Source organism: Panthera leo, chromosome B2, assembly GCF_018350215.1.
Source record: "Panthera leo isolate Ple1 chromosome B2, P.leo_Ple1_pat1.1, whole genome shotgun sequence".
NCBI lineage: Eukaryota > Metazoa > Chordata > Mammalia > Carnivora > Felidae > Panthera > Panthera leo.
This window is the reverse complement of record NC_056683.1, coordinates 44,299,515-44,313,346: the sequence shown is the minus strand read 5'-3', so window position 1 is coordinate 44,313,346 and position 13,832 is coordinate 44,299,515. Positions and strand designations below refer to the sequence as shown.

The window sequence follows — 13,832 nt, the reverse complement described above, 5'->3', positions numbered from 1 at the left end:
CCAAATCAGCAGTTGCCAGGGACCAAAGGATGGCAGTAGAAGGAGACAGACTACCAAGGACAGAAAGAAACTTGTGGCAGTAATGAAAATATTCTATATCCTGACTGTGTTGGTGGTTCTGTAACCGTATAAGTTTGTCAAAAATCAAGGCGTTGTACACTTAAAATTGGCAGATTTTGTTGTATGTAAATTATTGTCAATAAAACTGACTTTAAAAAAAAAATCAGGAACCCTGGTGTTCACATCCTATCTCTTCCACTAACGTACCAGATGACATTGGGCAGAATAGTCTATGTTTGGATTTATTCTTCAAAAATATGGGGCTAATGAGACGTGTTCTCCCTCTTTTACTACTAGCTCAAGGGAATTTTAAATGTGGAGAAATGTTTTACCATGTATCAAATGCTTTATAAATACGTAATTTAACTGTTATTGTTTCCGCACTGAGGACTATCTCCATGGAGGAATGCTATCTCCATTCTCAGAGGCCTAGAATGAATTTAATTTGATAGGTTTCTTAACAGCCTCTGAGCCTCAGGCAGGGTTTCATAGTCCTGAGTCCACATGTTTTAGAGAAGACTCAACCATCTGCTTTGGATTTGGACCATCAAGTTACTGAGCGAATGGAAATATTGTTCTGATGCTTTTTCCCAATCACCACACATCCCTACGTAGTTAACAAGTCCGTATCCAGACAAGTCTGTCTGGATAAGAGACAAACGCTGAGGGTGGATCCCCAGATTCTGGCCACAAAACCAAAAGAGCAATTGATGGTTGGCTGTATGTTTAGAAAAGCTCTTGATTCTCATCCCGGGATCTATCGCTTTACCGCCAACTATTTTCCCGAAGAAACAGAACTGCTCTATTCTCAATTCTGAAAGCAATTCTTATGCTATTCATCTTTATTTATTTAATGTATTTATTTAGTTTAACATGTCACTGAGTTTGCAGTTACTCACATAGAAAGAACATGAATCCACATTGACACAGTAACCATCCAGCTGGTATTTGATCCAGTTACCAAAATGCACTTGGGTCCATGGTGGATGCTAAGGAGAAAACCAAGAAGAACCTTGCACATTTTTGTCCTCAAGGCCCTTAAACTTAGCTTTTTCTGAGAGTTCAGCCTTTTCATTTACTGGATCAGGAAAAAATATATATTTATAGCGTGGTAACGCGTACATTATGAAGTATATAATATTTAAAGATTAAAAATATATTAAAAAGAAGAGAAAAGTCACCTTAAGTCTCACTTTTGACATAGTCAGTTATCTTTCATTTAAAAAAATTTTGTATAGGGGCGCCTGGGTGGCTCAGTCGGTTAAGCGGCCGACTTCGGCTCAGGTCATGATCTTGCGGTCCGTGAGTTCGAGCCCCGCGTCGGGCTCTGTGCTGACAGCCCGGAGCCTAGAGCCTGTTTCAGATTCTGTGTCCCCCTCTCTCTGACCCTCCCCCATTCATGCTCTGTCTCTCTCTGTCTCAAAAAAATAAATAAACGTTAAAAAAAATTAAAATAAATAAAATAAAAAAATTTTGTATATATATTATATATGTATATATAGTGTATATATATTATATATGTATATATAGTATATATGTATATAAATACATATATAATAGTGATATAAATTTTTATTCACTTAGTTTTTGGTCAAGATTTTCTTTAAAGGAAATATTGAGTTAGAATTTCATCTATTTTTGCTAAATTATCCTTCTTGAGAGCATATATCAGTGCTCAGTTTTCCCTCAACTGGCTCTCACCAATGAACAGCCCCACCCAAAACAACAACAATAACAACAACGAAAAACTGTGGCATCTTCAGATACCTCAGCTTTTGAAAAATAATATTTACTCAGTTTTGTTATAAAATTAATTTATAGTTACAAACTTATTAGTTTCTTTTATAAACTTAATTAGTAGTTATTCAGTGTGAAAGAATGGAAAACACTGTAGGAAAATGCTAACTGTAATCCCACTACCCAAAATAATCAATTAGCATCTTAGTATATGTCCTAGAATTTTCTCCATGCTTTCTTTCTTTTTTTTTTTTTTTTTTGTACAAATGCTAGTTATATTACATTCATAGCTTAGCTTATAAATGTTTCCCCATGTCAATAGATATTCTTTAACAAAATGCCTTTCCGGGGCTACATATAGTTCCATTGAATGGATATACTGGATTTAACTAATGAAGTTTGTGTTGTGGATAGAGTGGTTATTTTCAGTTGATTTTGCTTATCATGGTCAATACTACAGTAAATATCTGCGTTTGCAATTGTATGTACTTCATGTTATTGCCTTAGAACAAATTCCAATAAGTAGAATTGCTGAGTTGATGTGTTTTATTTATTTATTTATTTTTGAGAAAGGTAATTTTAAGATAATCTCTAATTTCCTCACCCTCTGAAACCACGTCACAGAAAAGTGAAGGTGATTCAAAGTCCGTTAGCCAAAGACCCAAAGAATGCAGAATTAACTCTTTAGGAGGGAAACAGGACAGGACTTTTCAAGGCATCATAGAAAGATTCTGAACTCACCTTCTCCCACAGACACACTAAATCTACAACTACATATGGATCAATTCCCTCAGGAAAAGACCTAAAAACTAGCTGAACAACTCTTTCACAACAAAGAATAAGAAGTCTACATCCAGATGCATAGGAGTGACAGAGACATAGTCTCACCCCACACGCCACCCACGGTGTGGCAATGCACAATCAGGAAGTGTCTCATGAATCCGGAACTTCTCCCTGAGATCTGAGGGGTTTGTGCCCCACATCAAGCACTCCAGCCCTTGGAACCTGCAGTGAAAGGAGGAACCCCCAAAATGTCTGGCTTTGAAAACCAATGGGGCTCCTGTCCAGGAGATACATTTCTTAAAGCGCTTGTGCACAGACTCACTCACCCCAGAGACTAGTGCAAAAGCAGCACTTTAAAAAGTACCCAGGTTATACATGAAGGAGATTCATTTGTTGATCTTAAAGCATCTGCCAGAGGAGCAGAGGCCTGTTGAGGCTCTCTCCAGGGATGGAGGCAATGGCAGGAATAATTTTTATGCTCTCTCTCCATCTTGATAGTGTCAGTGGGCGTGCCCCAGCCCTGTGCTCTCCCACAATCCTGCCCTGCTAAAGGTGGTGGGCATGTGCAGCCCACACAGGGGATGCTCCTTGATTGCCTGGCTCTGGATCAAGGGGCTTGTATTCCTGGGCCCCAGAAGATGTAACTATAAATGGAGAGATAGTTTTTGTCAGGCTAACATCCGCACGTTGCTACATAAACAGCAGACAAAAACTATGCCCCCTTTTCTACGAAAAAGACCTACTTTCTTGTCTTGGAGCTTCAGTCTAAAAGGCAGAATTCAGGTTTTCCAGGTATCTAGAGGCTATGGAGGAGATCTCGGGGAATATAGGCTGGGAAGTGCCAGGTTTGTGATCTCTCTTGGCCGTGCTACATCTCCTGCTATCTTCCAGAAAGGAGCTTTTTACCCAAGGAACATCTCCAGCTCTCCTGATCTGGAGGCCACCAGGGGTGACTGTGGGACTTATCATGGTCAATCCTACAGTAACTATCTGCATTTGCAATTGTATGTACTGTATATATTTGCAGAATTGTCTATATTTGCATACTTTAAAAGCTTCTGCTAAGGTCTGGCTTCCAATCAACCTGAAACGAGGTGCTGACTGAGATATATCTTGCCCGTCCCTTTGAAAACTTGATAGGTCTTGGCACACCCTCAACAACTGGGACCTATTAAGAATAAATCAACCTGCATAGGCAATCACAAAGGTTTAAGAGACAACCAAGAGCTAGGGCAAAGTTGAAAGATAAGGCTCATCTCCTATACAAGGCCGTTCCTTGAAGACTGAAAGAGGTAGCTGTTTCGCCTAATACATAGAAATAAACACGGAGAGAAAAGCAAAATGAGGAAACAGAGGGATATGTTCCAAATGAAAGAATAAGATGAAACCTCAGGAAAAAATAATAATAATGAAGCAGAGAGAAGTAATTTACCTGATAAAGAGTTTAAAGTAGGGGCGCCTGGGTGGCTCAGTCGGTAAGCGTCCGACTTCGGCTCAGGTCATGATCTCGCAGTCCGTGGGTTCGAGCCCCATGTTGGGCTCTGTGCTGACAGCTCAGAGCCTGGAGCCTGTTTCAGACTCTGTGTCTCCCTCTTTCTCTGACCCTCCCCTGTTCATGCTCTCTCTCTCTCTCTCTCTCTCTCTGTCTCAAAAATAAATAAAATGTAAAAAAAAAAAAGAGTTAAAATAATGGTCATAAAAATGTTTACCGAACTTGACAGAATGGATGAACACAGTGAGAACTTCAACAGAGATAGAAAACGTAAGAAAATACCGAACAAGTCACAAAGCTGAAGAAGACGATAACTAAACCAAAAAATACACTAGAAATATTCAATAGCAGACTGATGAAGCAGAAGAAAGGATCAGTTACCTAGAATACAAGGCAGTGGAACTCACCCAAACAGAGCCCCAGAAAGGAAAAAAGAATTTAAAACAGTGAAGATAGCTTAAGAGACTGATAGGAAAATATCAGGCGGAATAACATTTGCATTATAGGATTCGAAGAAGAAGAAGAAGGAGGAGGAGGAGGAGGAGAAGGAGAAGGAGGAGGAGGAGAAGGAGAAGGAGAAGAGAAAGAAAGGGATAGAAAGCTTATTTGAAGAAATAATGCCTGAGAACTTCCTTCACCCAGTTGGGGAAGGAAACAGACATCAGATGCAAGAATGCCAGAAAGTTCCAAAGAAGATGAACCCCAAATAATTCACACCTGAACACATTATAATTAAACTGTTAAAAGTTAAAGAGAAAATCATAAAAGCAGCAAGAGAAAAAAGCTTGCTACGTACAAAGCAGCCCCGTGGGACTATCAGTAGTGTGTTTTAGCAGAAAATTTGCAAGCCTGAGAGAGCGGCACGGTGTCCTCAAAGTGCTGGAAGGGAAAAGCTTCCAGCTGAGAATACTCTACCCGGCAAGGTTATCATTCAGAATTGAAGGAGAGATAGAGCTTTCCGGGTTTAAAAAAAAAAAAAAAAAAAAAAAAAGCTAAAGGAGTTTATTACCATTAAACTAGCCTTACAAGAAATGTTAAAGGGACTTCTTTAAGCTGAAAAGAAAGGGCATTAATTAATAAGACAAAAACATGTGAAAGTATACATCTCACCAGCAAAAGTAAATATACAGTAAAGGTAGTGGATTAATCACTTATAAAGCTAGAATGAAGGTTAAAAGACAAAAGTAGTAAAAATAACTATAACCACAATAAACAGCTAAGGGATACAAAAAAATATAAAGATGTAAAATGTGACTTCAGAAACATAAAATGGGGGGGGGGGTAAAAATGAAGAGTTTTAGAATGCATTTAAACATATCACTATCAACTTAGAATAGACTGCATATATTATAGGGGGTGAGCCTCATGGTAACCAGAAAACAAAAACCTATAGGAGATACACAAAAGTTGAGAAAGGACCTAAGCCTAACACTAAAGAAATCATCAAATCACAAGGGAAAATAACAAGAGAAAAAGAACAGCCAAAAAACAATTAACAAAATAGCAGTAACTACATACCTATCAATAATTACTTTAAATTTTTAAAAAATATTTATTTATTTTTGAGAAAGAGAGAGAGAGAGACAGAGCAGAGCAGGGGAGGAACAGAGAGAAAGGGAGACACAGAATGTGAAGCAGGCTCCAGGCTCTGAGCGGCCAGCAGAGCCCGATGCGGGGCTCGAACCCATAAACCATGAGATCATGACATGAGCCAAAGTCGGGCGCTCAACTGACTGAGCCACCCAGGTACCCCAATCCAGCTTTTAAATTCACCTGTGTCTGATGCCACAGTCCATGTTCTATCTGCTTTATCCCCTTCACTCTAGGAGGGGGAAATGGTGACTAGTTCAAGTGTGATTTGAGACACTATATTCAGCCCTTCTGGGCCCCAAGACATGTTCTTTATCAGATGTCTCAGTTCCTGAAAATCCACTATTAAACAATCTTGGTCCAGTGTTCCAAAGTCTTCTCCTTTGGTCTTGATTTTCTATTCCCCGCCTCTGTTACCATCCACCCAATGGCCCCAAACAAGAACGTTAGGAACAATCCTTGCCTTTTCCTTCTCCCGGAAATTAATGGCAGTAGGGGTGTGGATTCGCCTTCATAACCAACTCTCAAAACCATCTGCTTGCCACCCTTCCGGAGAGCCTCCACCCCATCTCAGTTGAGTATAACCACTCCCTTGCATGACCGCATCAGCCTCCTAACCTGCCTCTCTACCAATTCACTCTATGTGGGGTGGGAAACATCAAGAATGTTTAAGGAATGCAGAACAGTAGGGTATTAATAAACATTTTCACATTTGCCATACCTTCTATAGGTATTTCTCTTGATATGTATGCCTGTGTGGTTACTGAGCATGTTAACTCTGTTTTCATGAAAGGCCTTCATATCTTGTCAGGACATCAGGGTTTGATGCTTTATGGTTTGACTTCTTTGAGCTTTGGTTTCCTTATCTGTAAAATGATGTCATACCTTGATGATATAGCACCTCAAATTTGAAGGTTCTGTGATGTCTTAAATAAGCTTAACCGCCCGCTTGCAAAATTTTATTTACTTTTATAATCCAATGCTAGGGATCCAGTGTGTAGTTTGGTGAAGGCTATCTATCCTGTTTAGGCTGGAACTTCATGACAGAAATCCCTTTGTTGTTCTACAGTCCACCAGGGGGCGCCGACTTTCTAGCAAATTGGACATCAGCGCCTTGACTTCACAGAAATCGTCTCCTACATTTCAGGGACATTTCAGCGAGCACAGCATTATAAACAATTTAAGATAATTGTCAGTACAAATTGATTTCAATGTTTTAAAAAGAGCATCTCCACAACGGGTTGAATTTGTTATTTTCCCCATGATATTGGAGTTATGAAATATATGAAATTTGTATGAAGTTGTACTGGAGGTTCTATTCCAAACTCAAGACAATCTCCATTCCTTAGCCACGTTCCTACTTAATGTCTGTGTTTCCCACTTACTTCTGCTGGATCTACCTTGGAGGGTTTCATGGAGATTAATTTAAAGGATATGAAAATGGCTACTCAAGTAGGTTGCTATTAGGCAGGAGTTTATTGCCGAAAAACCAAGACTCGGGATGTGTGTTAATTGTTTTAACTATAATTAGACATATCTAGAAGAAAAAAGTAAAATGAAATCATAACAAATCCAGTGGGTTTTTTTTTCCTTGAAATCCATTCATTTGAAATCCCCATCGGATAGAAGAAAGGTACCCACGTAAACAGCATGTCTGTGTTCAGCAGCATCATGGTTTTGATGCTACAAGGTGGTTTAACCAAAATAAGGACATTGAGTCAAATACTTGCATTATAAAAACGATTCTGGACACAATTCTTCACAAAAACAACAAAATACTTTGGAGAGCAAATAAGCCGTTTTGAGGGAAGATTCTTCTAACCATTGAGAGAAGTTGTTTCAAGGATGCATGTTTATGGGCTTTAGGTAAATTATAATGGGGTCTGGCGGTGGGGGTGCAGTAATGATGGAGGATTGGGCGAAGCGGGTAGGGATAAGGAAGGGGAAGAGAGAGGGGTGTGGAGACCAACGGGAGGGGGTCGGAGGAAGGCAAACAAACTGGTCAAAGGGACCGTCTAGGCAGGCAAACGTTGTTAGCACTTCAGACACGAGAGAGCAGCCGCCAAGCAAACTGGACACAGCAGGGTTCCAAAAGGTCCACCAAAAAGCAAAGCAGCCACCCAGAAGGATGGTCAGGGCATTGGGAGAAGATGTGAGAGATGATGGCCATAGGACTTGTTATATGACGTGGTACAATTAGTTGAAAAATATGGGCTTTTTCAATATGGGTTTGAATGACCTTGAGAACATTGGTTCACATCTCCAAGCCTCCGTTTCTTCAACTGTAAAATGAGGATAGTTAATACCTACCTCTCAGTGTTGTTGTAAGGATTTAATAAATTAACAAACATGAAGCTATACATGGCAAGTACTACAAAAACATCACCATTATCATGATCCTCTCTTTCTCTTTATCATCATTTTTATCTTTTTAAAAAAATTTTTTTAGTGTTTATTTATTTTTGAGAGAGACAGAGTGTAAGTGTGGGAGGGGCAGAGAGAGAGGGAGACACAGAATCTGAAGCAGGCTCCAGGCTCCAAGCTGTCAGCACAGAGCCCAACGCGGGGCTTGAACTCACAAACTGTGAGATCATGACCTGAGTCAAAGTCGGATGCCCAACCAACTGAGCCACCCAGGAGCCCCATTATCGTTTTTTGTTTTTTTTTAATAAGAGAGAGAGAGACACAGAGACAGAGAGAGAGGGAGTGGGGGAGGGACAGAGGGGGGGAGAGAGAGAGAGAATCTCAAGCAGGCTCCATGCTGAGCTCCATCCCATGACCATGGGATGATTACCTGAGCTCAAATCAAGAGTTGGGCACTCAACTCACTGAGCCACCCAGGCACCCTATAATTTTTATGTTTATCATTATCCCCACATATTGTTTTCCTTCTAAGGCCTATTGACGAAAGCCTTTAAGTGGGTGTCCTATGTGCCTTCCCACGCGTGAAAACTAAATTGAAAACAAAACTGTTAACATTTAACACACACCTTCCCTGTGACCAAGCGGTTCCCCTCCCAGGTATTTGCCAAAGAGAAATGAAAATATGTGGAAATAAAAAGTCACATACCCAGTGTTCATTGCAATTTTTTATTGTAGTAAAAGCATTCAACATTAGATCTATGCATTTAGCAAAATTTTAAGTGTAAAATATTGTTAACGTAGGCACCATGTTGTAGAGCAGATATCTAGAACTTATTCATCCTACATAACTGAAACTTTTTCCCCGTTGAATAGCAACTCCCAATTTCTCCCTCTCCCCAGCCCCTGGCAATCACCATTCTACTCTCTGCTTCTATGACTCTGGCCAGTTTAGAGACCTCGTAGAAGTGGAATCATACAGTATTTGTCCTTTCGTGATGGCTTATTTCATTCATCATAGTGTCCACGAGGTTCACCCATGCTGTCACATATTGCAGGATTTCCTTCCTTTTTAAGGCTTAATAATATTCCATTATGTGTATACACCACGTCTTTTTTATCCATACGTCTATCAGTGGACATCCAGGTTATGTCCGCCTCTTGGCTGTTGTGAACAATGCTTCGCTGAAGTTTAAGCATAATGACCTCAAACTGTAAACGACTCATTTGTCCGCCAAGTAGTAAATTAATAAGTAAATTATGCTATCTTCATCCAGGGAATGAACTACTGACACAATCGATACCATAGATGAATGGTCCAAATACATCATGTTGAATGCAAAAAGCCAGACGTAGATAAGGCATACTAATGAGTTCCTTATATCACGTTGAATATGCCAAACTAATTTATGGTGACAGATATCAGAACAGAGGTTTGGGGAACAGGGACAAGGGTGGTGCAGTTGGACTGGAAGTGTGCGTGCGGAAACTTTCTTGGGCAATGAGAATGTTCTAATCCTGTTTAGGGTGTAGATGTCACAAATATACACATTAAACAGTTCACGTAAGCTTTGTGCCTTTGACATATGTATATTAGACCTCAAATAACATTGTAGTTCTTCAGAAAAATAAGACAAAAGCAAACAAACAAGTCCATGATATTTAGCCAAGAAGCTCTCACGAAGCAAAGCTGAGCTACCAAGATCTAGTGAAGGCAGCACGTGCACAGATAGCTTTCCTGGCAAACAGACAGAAGCATATAGTGATGAATAAAGCAAGAGCAACTTTCCAGAAGAGTGAGCACATCCACAGCCATTCAGAAAAACCATCAGCTGACAGAGGCCACCCCAGCAAAGGGTTTCCCTGTGTGAAAGCTGAATTGTCATGAGCATAATTGAGGTCTGTGAAAAGGGTTGATGGGGCACATCCTGAGGATTTGTCTATTGTCTATTAATGTGTCTATTTACCCTACCATCAGGTCCTCTGCTCTCCCTCCAAAGTATGCCTGTAATCTGGCTGCTTCTTACAGCCTTCACTACAGCCCAAGCCACCATCATCTCTAGCCTGATCACAGTAAACTCCATTACTGGTGTCCCTGCTCCCTCTCTTGCCCCTCTGCAACCTAGTCCCAGCACAAGAGTCAGAAATGTGGTTAAAATTCTGCAGTAGTTTTCCACGGCCCTTAAAACGAGATGCCCGATTTTCGCCATGGCTCACAAGGTTGACATGAACCTGCTGCTGGCCGCCTCTTCAACCTCAGCTCCTTCCCTGAGGCGTCCCCCACCAGCTTCCTGCTCCAGCCATAGTGGCTTCTTACTGTAGCTCAGATGTTCTGGATTTGCCCTAGGTACTTATTGTTCCCTCCACCCAGAATGACCCTCCTCCATAGCATCTTGCTTTTACTTCACTTAGGTCACTGTTCAAATGGCTTCTCCTTGGAGGTACCTTCCCTGACTCCTCTTTATAAAACGGTACCCCTAGCTACTACCTTTACTCTTAACCTAGATGATAGTTAATTTTGACTGGGCCATGGGGTGCCCAGGTATTTGGTTCAACATTATTCTGGGTCTTTCTGTGAGTGTCTTCTTGAATGGAACTAACATTTAAATTGATAGATTAAGTAATTGATAGATTGCCTTCTTTAATGTGGGTGGGCCTCCTCCAATCAGTTGAAGGCCTGAATAGAAGAAATGGCTGACACTCCCCCAAGTAAGAGAGAATTCTCCTACCTGAGCTACCTTCTAACTGAGATATCCTTTTAACTGAGCCTTTTAACTGAGATATCCTTTTAACTGAGATATCCACTCTTTTTAACTGACAGCCTTTTAACTGAGATATCCACTCTTCCTGGTACTGCGACAACTGCCAACTACTGAACTTGAATTTAAACATCAGCTCTGCAGGTTTTGGATTTGCCAGCCTCTGTCATTGTGTAAGCCAGCTCCTTATTCCTTTTTTCTCCACACCCCCATCTCTATGTCTTCTCTGGAAAAATCCAAAGCTTTTAACCACATGGCTATGCTGCCTCCCAGTGGCATCTCTTGCCTAGATTATTCCAGCACTTTCCTAGCTGGTCTTCCTGTCTGCATTCTTGCCCTGCTCCAGTCTGTTTGTGATGTCACATGCAACCTTGCCTGAACCTCCTCAGAGGCTTCTTCTTGCCTTCAGGACACCATCCGAGCATCACACCATGGCCGACTGTGACCTGGCTTTATGTACCCTCCAAGGCCAACTGCCTTGGTCCCCATGTCCCCTGGCCTTCCCTGCTCCTTCACACAGATTATATTTTCAGCCTTGCCAAACCTGCTTGGGTCCCTCAGATTCAACACACATCCTCTAGTTCTGGGCTGCAGAGTTCTCTCCCAATTCTCCTGCTTATCTCCAGCGTACTCTTGAGTCTTTCACTCATATGCCACTTCCTCCAAGAGGACTCCTCTGACTTTTCCAGGCTACTTTATGAACTCCAGATAAGCATTCCCAGAGAGCCCTGGACCTCCCCTTTCATAGACCATCAGCTTTTCTTGGTTTTAGTTGTTTTAACTTCTTGCCTTCTTAGCTGGACAGGAACTAGTCTGTTTCACTCGCAAGCAACTGGTATGCATAATATACATTGGTAAGTGGTTGATTGAATCTGTGAGTAATATATTTATGATTACCAGCTCTTAAGAAGCCATCTACCCATTTGTATGATTTCTAGAAAAGGTAAATCTATAGAGAAAGAAAGTAGATTGGCAGTTGCCAAGGGCTGGGAGTGGAAATGGAGAGTGCCTGCCTAACTAGCAGGAGGAATCTCCTTGGTGTGATGGAAATGTTCTCAAACTGGACTGGGGTGATAGTTGTGCAACTCTTTCGGTTAACTAAAAATCATTGAACAGTAGGTACACTTAAAATGAGAGCCATGACAATGGCATGTAAGTTACACCACAATAAAAAACAAATTTAAAGAATGCATCTAGGGGCACTTGGATGGCTCAGTCGGTTAAGCATCAGGCTCTTGGTTTCGACTCAGGTCATGATCCTACAGTTCTTGAGTTTGAGCCCCATGTTGGGCTCTGTGCTGACAGTGCAGAGTGTGATTAGGATGCTCTCTTTTCCTATCTCTGCCCCTACCCCCCTCAAAATAAATAAACTTAAAAAAAAAAAAAAAAAGAAAGAACGCATCCAGTGTCTGCTCGCTCATTGCCAGCCAGTTCCAGAGATGTTTTTTCTGACGGCAGGAAAGCGATCCGAAAATCTGATGTAGCTTAACATTTTTATAAAAACGACGATATCCAGGCCTCGCATTTCATTGTTTCATACACAACTTGAACTTCTCTGTGGAAAGTATTTTGCTACTTTAGATTCTTCAGGGTCTACAATCATCAAGTTTCATGGCAACTGATAAGGAAGCCCAGAATCATATTGCCATGAGAATTCCTGTACCGAACATTAAAGAAGAAATGTTTGTAGATTAATTTTCTCTAAGACTAGCACGGCGTGTGTCCCGGTTAGATAAGGCTGGAGAAATGTCCCCGTGTGAGCCGGCCAGAGATTGGAGAATGACTCAGACAGTAGAAGCTATTTTCTCCAATTGCTGAATTCTCGGTGAAATGTTGCTAAATAGTCATGTGGTTCCCAAGGGGTAGAAGTTCTCTGATTTCCCTTCTGCAAGTTCAGCAAGAATTTGGAGCTGTCTAGCCCAACGTGGGGAGCATATGTGGGAACAGGCAGGCCTTGGGACCCCAGTCATATTCCAGTAGGACTGCTTCTTTGCCCTGATCTTGTCAAATGAGACCGGACAAGGAATGTTTTGGTAAGGGGCTGCAGCTACACCTGTGAAATTACCACATGCCCTGTGCCCCAGTGGGAGAACCACGGTGCTTCTCAGGCCCAAGATCCCTGGAGGGCTCAAAGCGGGCAGCTCCAAAATCTCTTGATGCCTTGGAATCTGGGACTGCCTGAGGGTAGATCAGCAAAACCACCAGGAGCAAGAACTCCGCCATTCCAGCCTTGGTCTGTCTCTTACTAGGCATTTGCTCTTTTGCATTGGGATTGATTGATGATACTTGATTGCCATGGAGTTGGATCATGTAATTCTATAAGATTTAAGAAACCAGTCTTGGGAGTAAGAGCGATTCAAGAGACAGATTACAGGACTGGAACACAGAAGATGTGAATTCAAATTCTGGTTCTACAACTAAGCAGCTGTGTGACTTAGGAGAAATCACTTTTCCCCTCTGAGCATCTGTTTGTCCATCTGTAAAATGAGGGTTTGGGATTAGTTAATTTTAAGATGTTCTTGACTCTGATAAAAATAATAATAATAATTTTCATTCCCTAACCATTTTCCTAATCATAGGTGCCGGGTACATTTGCATTCCGTCCTAAGAGGCAGGCATGGTTCTCATTGTTTGTCATGGATGAAAATGAGGACAAGTCAGGCTAAAAAAATTGCTCAAGTTCAAAGTGCTTGGAAACAAAATTACTTGGACCTGCCCAAATCTGTCTACTCTACACTGGGCCCTAAACCCAACTACACAGTGGAACGTGAGGGAGTCATTCCTCATTTCCTGGCACCATTGACATTTCCAAAGGCCACTCACTGCTACAGAAAAGCCTCTTGATTATTTTCCCCAACATTGTATTTAGAGAACTTTTAAGCCTACAGAACGATTGAAAGAATTTTACAGTAAACACCCTTACACTGATTTTCTACTGGTTCTCACTGCTTACTTTGCCACACATCAAGCCAACTACCTATCCATCCCTCTCTTCCTCCATCCATCTTATTTTTTACGGAATCCCTTGATTTTGATCTTTGGAGAAAGGC

The 13,832-nt window shown here is 41.2% G+C and overlaps 1 protein-coding gene across 1 annotated transcript in view; it reads right to left on the bottom strand.

Moving 5' to 3' along the window:
- The window catches only part of MEP1A (meprin A subunit alpha), a 57,567-nt gene extending 44,562 nt beyond the window's left edge, over positions 1–13,005 (bottom strand). Inside the window, exons 1-2 of the mRNA XM_042940381.1 lie at positions 12,848–13,005; positions 3,628–3,748 (exon numbers count right to left, since the gene is read on the bottom strand). Of these exons, the coding sequence (XP_042796315.1) occupies positions 3,628–3,748; positions 12,848–13,005 (279 nt within the window). The remainder of the gene's footprint in view (positions 1–3,627; positions 3,749–12,847) is intronic.
- Between the last annotated feature and the right edge of the window lie 827 nt (positions 13,006–13,832).